Raw genomic sequence first — 12,435 nt, 5'->3', positions numbered from 1 at the left:
ACTTCATTTTTCGATGTAAAATCAAATTTGCAATCAAAAAGTACTTTACTGAAATTTTGATAAAGTGCACCGTTTTCAAGTTATAGCCATATTTAAGTGACTTTTTTGAAAATAGTCGCAGTTTTTCATTTTTTTAAATTAGTGCACATGTTTGCCCAGTTTTGAAAAAAATATTTTTGAAAAGCTGAGAAAATTCTCTATATTTTGCTTATTTGGACTTTGTTGATACGACCTTTAGTTGCTGAGATATTGCAATGCAAAGGTTTAAAAACAGGAAAATTGATGTTTTCTAAGTTTCACCCAAACAACCCACCATTTTCTATCGTCAATATCTCAGCAACTAATGGTCCGATTTTCAATGTTAATATATGAAACATTTGTGAAATTTTCCGATCTCTTCGAAAAAAATATTTTTGGAATTTTCAAATCAAGACTAACATTTCACAAAGGCCAAACATTCAATATTACGCCCTTTTAAAATGTTTGTCTTGATTTGAAAATTCCAAAAATATTTTTTTCGAAAAGATCGGAAAATTTCACAATTGTTTCATATATTAACATTGAAAATCGGACCATTAGTTGCTGAGATATTGACGATAGAAAATGGTGGGTTGTTTGGGTGAAACTTAGAAAACATCAATTTTCCTGTTTTTAAACCTTTGCATTGCAATATCTCAGCAACTAAAGGTCGTATCAACATAGTCCGAATAAGCAAAATATAGAGAATTTTCTCAGCTTTTCAAAAATATTTTTTTCAAAACTGGGCAAACATGTGCACTAATTTAAAAAAATGAAAAACTGCGACTATTTTCAAAAAAGTCACTTAAATATGGCTATAACTTGAAAACGGTGCACTTTATCAAAATTTTAGTAAAGTACTTTTTGATTGCAAATTTGATTTTACATCGAAAAATGAAGTTGAAAAATTTTTACGACCAAAATTTCGATTTTTTGAAAAAATCAGTATTGATTAAAAAATTCATAACTCGGTCAGTGATTTTTTGCACAACCTGGAAATTTCTGAAAAGTTGGCATTTTATGTCTTCTAAAACATATCAAAAAATAAAAAAAATTAAAAATAGTGTTTTTTTGTAAATCAAGTTTTAGTGATAAAAAGTTAAATAAAAAAATCACCAAATTTTTTTTACCGTGTATTATTTTTTTCCAGTGTAGTCCGTATCCATACCTACAACTTTGCCGAAGACACCAAATCGATCAAAAAATTCCTTCAAAAGATACAGATTTTTGAATTTTCATACATCATTTTTGTATGGACAGCTGCCGAATTTGTATGGAAAATTATATGGACAAACTAATGATGCAAAATGGCTTCTTTGGGCATACCGAAGGCACCAAAAAGTTTCAGCCGGATTAAAAAATACAAAAATTAAAATTGAAGAAAAAAGACCGATTTCGTAGAGAATTGCTCTATAATGGCTGACAATGCAACCGTGTTATCGATCTCAGAAATAGCAGACAGTACTTCCCAGAGGGGAAAAATCAACGAATCAAAAGCTTTATCCCTGCTCAACTTTTGCTTTATCATCATCTTCATGTGTGTCACCTATATAGAGCAGCAGTTGCAGCTGGCAAAATCAATTGAATTAATTAAAACTTTCTTCCTCACACTCTCACATACACAGACAGTGAGTTCGATAGTTTTTCATCCGCATTCAGTCGGCAAATTGACACAGCTCAAAAGTTTTCGATTCTTAGCACTTTTCCCTCAGATCACCGCCCATCACCACAAGGGAAAAGTTCAGTGTCTTGACTTGGGGTGTGTGAGTGTGAGGATAAAGCAGATTAGGGCTACAAAGTTTCGCTTTCGAGAGTGTGGTTTTTGGGTTCACAAGATCCGGATTGGATTGGTATTGGAAATCACTGTGAGGAGTATCAAATGTCACATTTTAACAGGAGTGGTCGCCTGCAAGGTGGTATTTTCGATCGATTTGAATTATTTGTAGAGTTTAAATTTATTTTATTGATGTACTGTTCAGACATGAACAAAAGAAGCACGCTTTACTTTCAATACGACACTTTATAAGACTTTCTAGTCAGAAATTTACCAACACATTCAAAGTATGTTTACATGACAGCTGGACGTTTGTTTGCATCAGGTTTCCTATCTCTTTCTAGCAAAAGTTTTTTGTCAGGCGACTTCTAGCTGGTTTTTTTGACTGACCGCCCGATATGTCAGCCAACATACTTCGCAGGGCTGTGACAGCTACAGCTCGATCATAGAGCTTTATGACGTTTCGCGTACACACACTAGCGCACCATTTGATTTTGCTGGGCGGACAAAATTTAACCTCAATCTTTTTCGTGTACGTACACGCAATACATGCGCACGTAGATAACTCTATTGTTTGCATCAGGACACTGTGACGAGGAGTTCGTCATTTTTGGGTTAAATTATATTTTTTCACTGGGCCTAGAAAGCCTTATAGGGACGTGGCGTTACATCGTGCTGCCATCTGGTTTTTTTTAAGTGCAAGAGTGGAAAAGTGCTGAGTCATCGTCTAAAAATAGACGGCGTCCTATAGGCCCCCAAAACCAAAGCTAAAAACTACATTCGAGTAGAAGAACTTTGGTGCAAGGTTACGTTTACGTTTTTGCGCGATAAGCGCAAAGGCGAGTGAAAACTATTTGAAGGTTTTTTATAAGAAAATTGATCTTATGGAATAAAAAAAACTAACAGGAGGTAAGAAATAAAAAGTTCTATCGACTGACTTTTTGATTTTTTTTGTTAAGTTGCCTTTTTCATTGAAAATTCTGAGACCCGGATTGAAAACGCGAGAAAGAGGTTAGATTGCTAATTTTGAAAATCATTCAAATTATCATTTTTCAAGCAGAGCTTTGCTTTTATGGTAGAAGTGACTTTAAAAAAATATTTGTCCACATGAATAATCTACATTCTCAATTGATTAGTTAAGTTTTGGTTGATTAAAACATTCCCTTATTTTGAATCAGATAATTAACTGGTTAAAACGGCCATCACAAAAATATATTCGTTTATATCAATTAAGCTATTTATTTCTTACCTGAAAATTGTATAATTGGCTTTTAATGTTGATTTTATGATGAAATAAAAAAAAATCAAATTTAAAACCAACTTACTCGCTGTAGGATATAATGAAAACATTACCCCAAGTTTCAGCGCCCTCTAGTGGGGAGTAATTTTGACGTTTGATTGCCTATCTCGCCCAGCAAAATGACGTCAGTAAAGTAGTCTGTTTCGATGAGAAAAAGTGGAAAACGTGGTCTAAAAATAGCGACGCCATCCCCCTATTGATAACCGGACCGATTACAATACCCGACTGTCGGTGGTGAAAGAGGACGATTTCTGAGACACATTCTTTATCGAACCTGACTGCTATAATTTAAAGGAAATTACTACCTAAATTGATCACAACAGATGTTTGATGTGGTACTACTTTTATAGTGACCAAGGGACACTACAATTGAAAGCCTTCATTTCATGAAAACTAGGAAAAAAACGCAGAAAATGTTTCCAAAGATGCTTTCATCAACTTTTGTCTGGGCTCTGGTCAATATTTTCCTTAATTATTTTTGTTGTTTTTAAATATCTTATTTAGTTTTTTTGTGAGCGGTTCTCTCAGATTTCGGTCATTCGATTTTTTTGTATTTTTTAATCCGACTGAAACTTTTTTGGCGCCTTCGGTAAGCCATTTTGCATCATTAGTTTGTCCATATAATTTTCCATACAAATTTGGCAGCTGTCCATACAAACATGTTGTATGAAAATTCAAAAATCTGTATCTTTTGAAGGATTTTTTTGATTGATTTGGTGTCTTTGACAAAGTTGTAGGTATGGATGTGGACTACAGTGAAAAAAAAAAAATACACGGTAAAAAAAATGGTGATTTTTTATTTAACTTTTTGTCACTAAAACTTGATTTGCAAAAAACACTATTTTTATTTTTTTTTTCATTTTTTGATATGTTTTAGAAGACATTAAAATTTAATTTAATGCCAACTTTTCAGAAATTTCCAGGTTGCGCAAAAAATCTGTGCCCAAGTTATACATTTTTTAATCAGTACTGATTTTTTTTTCAAGAAATCGAAATATTGGTCGCAAAATTGTTTCAACTTCATTTTTCAATGTTAAATCAAATTTGCAATCAAAAAGTACTTCAGTAAAATTTTTATAAGGTGCATCGTTTTCAAGTTAAAGCCATTTTCATGCAACATTTTTCAAAATAGTCGCTGTTTTTCATTCTTTTAAATCAGTGCAAATGTTTGCCCACTTTTGAAAAATATATTTTTGAAAAGCTGAGAAAATTCTCTATATTTTGCTTATTTGAATTTTGTTGATACGACCCTTAGTTGCTGAGATATTGCCATGCAAGTGTTTAAAAATAGGAAAATTGATGTTATCTAAGTCTGTCTGGGTGAGACCCACCGTTTTCTAATGTCGATATCTCAGCAACTAATGGTCCAATTTACAATGTTAAAATATGAAACATTCGTGAAATTTTCCGATCTTTTCGAAAAAAATATTTTAATAATATAATATTGAATATTTGGCTATTTTTAAATGTTAGTCTTGATTTAAAAAAATTGAAAAGATTGAATTTAACAAGCATAATATAGAGAATTTTCTTAGCTTTCCAAACATATTTTTTTCAAAGGTGGGCAAACATGTGCACTTATTTAAAAAAAATGAAAAACTGCGACTATTTAAAAAAGTTACCTTAAAAATGGCCTTAACTTGAAAACGGTGCCTCTTATCAAAATTTCACTAAAGTACTTTTTGATTGCAAATTTGATTTTACATCAAAAAATGAAGTTGACAAATTTTTGCGACCAATATTTCGATTATTTGAAAAAAATCAGTATTGATTATAAAATTCATTACTCGGTCAAAGGTTTTTTGCACAACCTGGAAATTCCTGGAAAGTAGGCATTTGATGTCTTCTAAAACATATCAAAAAATGAAAAAAAAAAAAACAAAAATAGTGTTTTTTTGCAAATCAAGTTTTAGTGACAAAAAGTTAAATAAAAAATCACCAAATTTTTGTTTTGAATTTTCAAGCATCGTTTCACGGATTGAATTTTCATTCATGTTTGTCGGATTAAAAAATACAAAAAATTGTAGTCTTTCTAGAGAGTTTCATTTATGTACGATAAAATGGGTTCAGTAGGATTAAAATGTTAACAAACAATAAAATAATTTAATACAAATATTTTTCATAGTTTATGTTGAACCCAAAAAAATATTAAAAAATGTACAAAAATTGAAATTACATGCCATGAATGAAAAAGTGTTTTAAAATGTATTTTGGACCTGCCCAGTTGCTTTGCAATCATTAGTTTTCAAAATATCCAAGCATTGACGAATATTTTTCGGCGAAAAATCGCCAGACGATACAGTTATTTTGCAAAAAAACTTATCACTTATCACAAAGTTATTGTTTGAACTATCGAATTTAGTAAAAAAAAATTAAAGTGTATTTAAGTTAAGATGTGAATCAAATCATATCATGTATATTTTACTATTCATTTTTATGTTTATTATAGCACTTGAAGCAAACCTCACTGTTGAAATAGAAGTGGATTGCATTTGAACGAGAGTCTCAGAAAGAAGAAATTGCGCTCAAATAAAACCAACTGTCGGTATGAATGTTTGATTCCCAAGCCACGTGGCTCGTTAAAAAAAGTACGACCAGTGCCGGTAAAGCTTCCGGTGAGAACGTCTGAGTTTCAAAGTTCTGTTAAGTTTGGACTGCAAAGAAAATCATCATTAAAATTCCAGCAAACGATCGGCAATAAGAAAGTTTCTTTTTCTTACTTTACTTGTTGAAGTACCCTTGGTCGGACTGGTTTCCACACTTGACCGAGGGAAAGCACTAATTAAATTCTTTTATTCATAAGCTCGTCTTACGTGGTGCAACAAGGAAAAGTTTGCTACACGATGCTGGTTTGTTTCTCGGAATGTTTTTTTTTGTGTTCGAACTTGAATCAATTAAAGCTTCTTTCCCAACAAAATATCTTTAAAAGGAGAGCAATATGAATTCTTCGAATTTTATTTTTTCTTTGAGCTGTCAGAGGTAAAATATGCCTAAAATTTATTATCTTTTCCCAGTTTTATTTTGGTCCCTTTTTCCCATGATAACGTCAGTCTAAAGGTATGTTTTCGAGTAAAACAAAAAAATATGAAAAAAGCCTGTCAACCATATCGCATCGTTTACGTTCCCGGTCAACACCTCGGAGCAGGTTCCGGTGGGATGAATCCGTCCGTACTTTGCATTCCATGCCCCGTCAACCTTTTTTCCCCGCACCCCACCTGTTCCACCACGTGGCAAATTCCACGTGCTGCCGGCAGGGCTTGCCATACTGTTCTGACAGGGGACGAAGATTAATAATCGTGATGAAATCTTCTTCATATTTCTTTTTGGGTTTTATAGCAATGGACCTCGAATGAATCCCCCTGCTTACCTGAGCGGATCCTTGATGTGGATGTACCGGTCCAGCGAGATGGCGCACAGGTTCAGGATGGAAGCGGTTGAACACATCACGTCGAACGCCACCCACGTGTCGCAGAACTGGGCTCCGAAGATCCAGTAGCCTGAAAAATAGATAGTAGAAAAACAAAACATAATATTTTTAATTTAGAAATTTGTTTTGAAAACTGATTTAAACTTGTGATTTGAGATCAAAAATAGTTTATTGTTAAAACACATGATTTTTAACCCTCTATAACCCAGCCCCGCCTTCAGACGGTCTTCGATCTGAAAAATCGTCAAAAATCCATTTTTCAACCAATTTTTTACCTTTGCCAATGTTTTATAAAAATTTAAATTTTTAGGTGTCAACTTTGGCTATGTTTTCCACTAACATTTTGTATATCTTAAGTTAAAAGAAGTAAGCAGTTTTTTTTGTAGTGTCCCAGTCTATGGCTCTACGCATTTTTATAGTTTAAATGATAATGGTGCCATTCTATAGCAGAAAATGTGCTAACAAGCAAAACTTGAAAAAAGTGACTGTAAAAACATGAAAAAATTAGATAGGCAAAACGTTATGAAAGGAGGTGGTAGAATAGGCCAAATATTACCAAAAACAAACATAAACTAAACAAGAAAAAAGCAAAAAATTAAATACTAAAAATAAAACAAGAAAAACATAAAACAAATGAAGTAAAGTTTTTCGTAGAACAAAGGTTTCTCAAAATAACCTCCAGAACACGGGAAAAATAAAAAATTTCGGAAAAATGGGCAATAGAGAGTTAGGTTTGTATCTTATACCATTTCTCCATGGAATGAGAGATTGACAATATCAATTTTCAATACAAATTTGCTATCAAAATATTGAAGGTTTTCTAGTTAATTTATTGTTAAACGGTTTTTCTTTTCATTTCTAAAGTTCGAAATCTTCTAAATGTTCGTTATTAATATCATTGGAAGGAGCACAATTTCACAATAGTTTTTTTTTCAAATTTTGAATGACAAAATTTTTAAGCCTTACAAAATTTTCAAACAACTAAACAATTAAACAATTAAACAATATACAATTGAACAATTAAACAATTAAACAATTAAACAATTAAACAATCAAACAATTAAACAATTAAACAATTAAACAATTAAACAATTAAACAATTAAACAATTAAACAATTAAACAATTAAACAATTAAACAATTAAACAATTAAACAATTAAACAATTAAACAATTAAACAATTAAACAATTAAACAATTAAACAATTAAACAATTAATCAATTAAACAATTAAACAATTAAACAATTAAACAATTAAACAATTAAACAATTAAACAATTAAACAATTAAACAATTAAACAATTAAACAATTAAACAATTAAACAATTAAACAATTAAACAATTAAACAATTAAACAATTAAACAATTAAACAATTAAACAATTAAACAATTAAACAATTAAACAATTAAACAATTAAACAATTAAACAATTAAACAATTAAACAATTAAACAATTAAACAATTAAACAATTAAACAATTAAACAATTAAACAATTAAACAATTAAACAATTAAACAATTAAACAATTAAACAATAAAACAATAAAACAATAAAACAATTAAACAATTAAACAATTAAACAATTAAACAATTAAACAATTAAACAATTAAACAATTAAACAATTAAACAATTAAACAATTAAACAATTAAACAATTAAACAATTAAACAATTAAACAATTAAACAATTAAACAATTAAACAATTAAACAATTAAACAATTAAACAATTAAACAATTAAACAATTAAACAATTAAACAATTAAACAATTAAACAATTAAACAATTAAACAATTAAACAATCAAACAACAATTAAGTTTCCAAGTGTAATGGTAGGATCCCAAAAACGTACTCCGTGTGGAAATAAAATTAGAGATTTAATATTTTAAAAATCGCATTCAAATTTTTTGGAACAATCTCAAAACAACCGTCTCACTTCAAAGCAATATTGCATCTGTTACCAGCGATTACGGACCTCTCAAATTACGGATCCTTTGGCAGAGGTCGGAGAGTGCCTCTCATCGAAATTTAAGAAGCTTAAAAGCGTGCCAATAGATGTTCCCGTCGGTACGGATCCAATCTGGACCATTCCGAGGAGAACAGCTGCAGAAAGTGATTGAAGTTGACAGCAGCCGTCAGTCGTCGGCAGTGTGCGCTCGCTCGCTTGAGTAAGTGCTCGGAAAATTGACAAGAAGTGTTGATGACCGGGAGCTCCGTCAACGTGCTGTGATGCTGAAGAATCGCCTTGGGCATTGGCAGCCGACAGCCATTTCCGGAGGGTTTCCCAGTGGGGAAAATGCGTCTAAATGAAAATGGATGTTGTGCAAGTACTACACCAGAGACGTTTTGTTTCCCAGAACGGGGGCACGGGCCTCGAAGTGATTTGTTGGGAAATGTAGGGATTTTCCGACAGTATCCTGGGGGAATTTTGGCATCAGTTCCAGTGTCTAAAATAATTTGCAGTTGTTCTTGAAATGATTTTCGGTTTACTCAGGGGTTGCACAACCATTGTTATTTCATAATTGGTAGAAAAACCATAAAATGGATTCATTTTAAATTGTTCTATATTCTTTTAATACACAAATATTGGAAAATTTGCTAGAATTAAGTCAAACTTTGAAAAAATCAGGTTTAGGCATATTTCTAAGAACTTGGACAATCTCTAACCCAAGAATGTTCAAAGTTTTTGAATGACGGGTCAAATTTGAAGCTCTCAAGAGCTTGCGGGGCCAAATATGAAGAATTGTTTATTTGAAAAAATATAAATTACGTTATTTCAATCCATAAAACCGAAAAATACATCTATCCATCTTTTTTTTATTTTATGTATTTTTTTTTGGGTGTTATTGCCACTGAAATATCACAAAACAATCAATATTTTCTAATGCATTAAAAAAAAACCCAACAAAATAGCAGAAATTATTATTCATAAGTTTGTAAACTTTGGTTTCCACCGGAAGCAGAACAAGATCGCGCCGTAGCAGCTGGGCACCGAATTGCGGCTGAGGAAAAAACAAAGGCCAAAGTGCCAACTAACATCAATCCCTTCCCTACTATCTCCGAGAAGGCCGCGGATAATCGGCTCCCCTCCCACATTTACACACAAGATCCTCTGTAATTACACTTAGCTTTAAGAAAAATGTAATTTCAATAGCCGACTCGGTCCTAACCAGCTCTTAGTACCGAAAAGGACCTAATAAAAATAATTTTATGAAAAAAAAAGGTTTTAAACTTGTATAAATTTTTTTATTCATGATTTTATTGATATAAGGTTAGTCGTCTACAAATAATTTTGATAGAAGCTTATACACCACGGTCTGGTAGGTATAGATATTAGGGTGGGTACGTTTTTCAAAAAGTTCTCGGATCAAGTTTCAGTATGGTTCCCCTTGTAGGGCATTCCCATAGGGACTTTCATGCCAAATATCAGCTCATTTGGTTGTAAACTGGCTGCGCGCATCAAGGTTAAAGTTTACATGAGAATTACTATGGGAAATTTGAACTTTTTGTTCAAACGCTCCTACAGGTCTGGGAATATCACGCGCCAACTTCTGGTATGGTCAGGCCTATGGGGAATGGTCAGGAGAACACTTTTCCCCAAGAGAGCATATGGGTTCGTTGTCCCTAGACCTGGCGCATCGGCAAACAATCTGAAGTCTCCGGAATCAACGGTTTTCCCTCAAAAAGCATCAAATTTACCTTAGCATGCTATGAAAGCTCGATGAACACCGCGACGCACATAGAAAATGATCATTTCGAGTAATCCTGATACTATTTAGTCGAATTCAGAATCTTTGCATAGCAAATTTGTATTTTTTGCAAATATTTCAACCATGTGGTAGCTACCTGACGTATGGCGTCGCGGTGTTCATCGAGCTTTCATAGCATGCTAAGGAAAATTTGATGCTTTTTGAGGGAAAACCTTTGATTCCGGAAACATCGGATTGTTTGCCGATGCGCCAGGTCTAGGGACAACGAATCCATATGCTCTCTGCGGGAAAAGTGAATTCAAAATTCTGTTATGTACTGCGAATGAACTAACTTTAACATGATTATTCACTAATAAAACCGAATTGAATTAAAATTAATTTTTTGATATGTTTTAAAGGACATCAAATGCCAACTTTTCTGAAATTTCCAGGTTGTGCAAAAAATCTTTGACCGAGTTATGAATTTTTGAATCAATAATTTCCAAAAATCGAAATATTGGTCGCAAAAATTTTTCAACCCCAGCTCCCTCCGTGTACGCACGAGAGCATGCAGCTAGTGCTCAGTGCTCCATCGTTTTTTCGATTTTTTTCGCCGTAATTGATTGTGGTTACCCGCGAGTTTGCTTCTCCAGCATGCCAAAGGCCGGCCGTGGCCGTGGCAGTTCGAGTGCGGCCTCGAAAAACCCGCGAAGTTCGTCTACCGGCCGTGTGCAAAAAGGTAAACAAACCAACGCCGTGTCGACCGCCATCGCGCAGGGGAGCGTGAACGCAGAAGGCATCGACAAAAAGTTACTACATCCCGGATATGTCCCAAGATCACCAGTGCGAACCCGTTCCGGTACTTCCGGTGCCACGACCAGTGGCACATCAACATCCGCCAACATCCTCATAACGAGTTGCAGATGCTGAGCGACGACGAAGAAAATAACAATTCTGACGGTAGCAGCACAACCGACGACGACGACGACGATGATGGTCGTGCACGGAAAAAAGTGCCGACGTCAAAAAAGAACAACTCTCCAGCGGAACGTAGACCACCTCCAATTTTTGTTTTGGACACGTTAGCGGACGATGTTGACGAGTTGCTGGAAGGCCTCGGATATTGTCTGAAAATCGGTAAGTCGGCAGTGCAAGTGATCACACTGACCAAAAAGAATTTCGACCTGGTGTTTGAAGAATTGAAGCGTAGCAACTTCAACTTCTACACATTCAACCCCGAGAAGCCCCCTGTTAAGGTCGTCTTGCAGGGTTATCAAGACCGTCCGATCTCCGACCTGAAGGGTCACCTTTCGGACGCCGGAATAAAACCGCGGGAGATTAAAGTGCTCTCGCGCAAGACAACGGTGACAGGTACACACACACTGTACCTGTTGTACTTCGACCGCGGCACCGTCAAGATCCAAGACCTGCGGCGGACTAAAACGTTGGACGGTTTTTGGGTAAACTGGCGGTTTTACACCAAGAACCCGACGGACGTAGCGCAATGCCACCGTTGCCAGAAATTCGGCCACGGCTCGCGGAACTGCAACCTCCGGCCCCGCTGCGTGAAGTGCGGTGAGTCACACCTCTCGGAGGCGTGCGCACTGCCACGAAAGGCGGACTTGGGGGACAAGGCAGAACAAACCAAGCCGCGCGTAAAGTGCGCGAACTGTGACGGCAACCATACCGGCAATTACCGCGGATGCGTCGCGCGCAAGGCCTACCTCGAGGAGCAGGAAAAGAGGAAGAAGAAAGCGTCCCACCCTCCTCAGCGAAGTACGAGCGCAGCCGTTCCTGCAGCTGGACAGCGTACGGTTCCAGCTGAAAACTCAGCGTTCCCTCCTGGTTGGGGGCGTTCGTTCGCCAGCGTGGTCGCTGCCGGTAGCGGCAGTACGGCCCAGCAAGAAGTCACCGGGGAAGATCTCTTCACCCTGCCGGAGTTCTTTGCTCTCGCGGGGGAGATGATGACGCGGTTTCGGAGCTGCCGGAACAAGGCAGAACAATTCCTGGCCCTTGGGGAACTGATGATCAAACACATCTACAAAGGATAAATTACCTGTGATCTAGATATAAGCTTTCTCTTCCTCTATCCCCTTTCCTTTGCAATTTCTGTAAGTTTTTTTTATAGTTTTTTCTTACTCTTGCTAGTGCCTTAGTTAAAGAAATAATTGTTCCTAAATGGATTATGATGCAACACACAGCTGTAAGGAACTCCAAAACTCTGTTATGCAC

At 35.1% G+C, this 12,435-nt stretch overlaps 2 protein-coding genes across 5 annotated transcripts in view; both read right to left on the bottom strand.

The window, feature by feature from the left end:
• The window catches only part of LOC120428674 (dopamine receptor 1), a 344,147-nt gene that overhangs the window by 62,523 nt on the left and 269,189 nt on the right, over window positions 1-12,435 (bottom strand). For all 4 annotated transcript variants that reach the window (XM_052706195.1, XM_052706196.1, XM_052706200.1 and 1 more), the window contains exon 5: window positions 6,460-6,589. In XM_052706195.1, the coding sequence (XP_052562155.1) occupies window positions 6,460-6,589 (130 nt within the window). The remainder of the gene's footprint in view (window positions 1-6,459; window positions 6,590-12,435) is intronic.
• LOC120427162 (zinc finger protein 497-like) overlaps window positions 1-12,435 on the bottom strand; it is a 324,949-nt gene that overhangs the window by 283,146 nt on the left and 29,368 nt on the right. The gene's annotated exons all lie outside the window — the stretch shown is intronic.

This window comes from Culex pipiens, chromosome 1 (assembly GCF_016801865.2).
Source record: "Culex pipiens pallens isolate TS chromosome 1, TS_CPP_V2, whole genome shotgun sequence".
NCBI classification, from domain to species: Eukaryota; Metazoa; Arthropoda; class Insecta; order Diptera; family Culicidae; genus Culex; species Culex pipiens.
The sequence above is the reverse complement of the archived record's forward strand: the minus strand, read 5'-3'. Positions and strand labels throughout refer to the sequence as shown.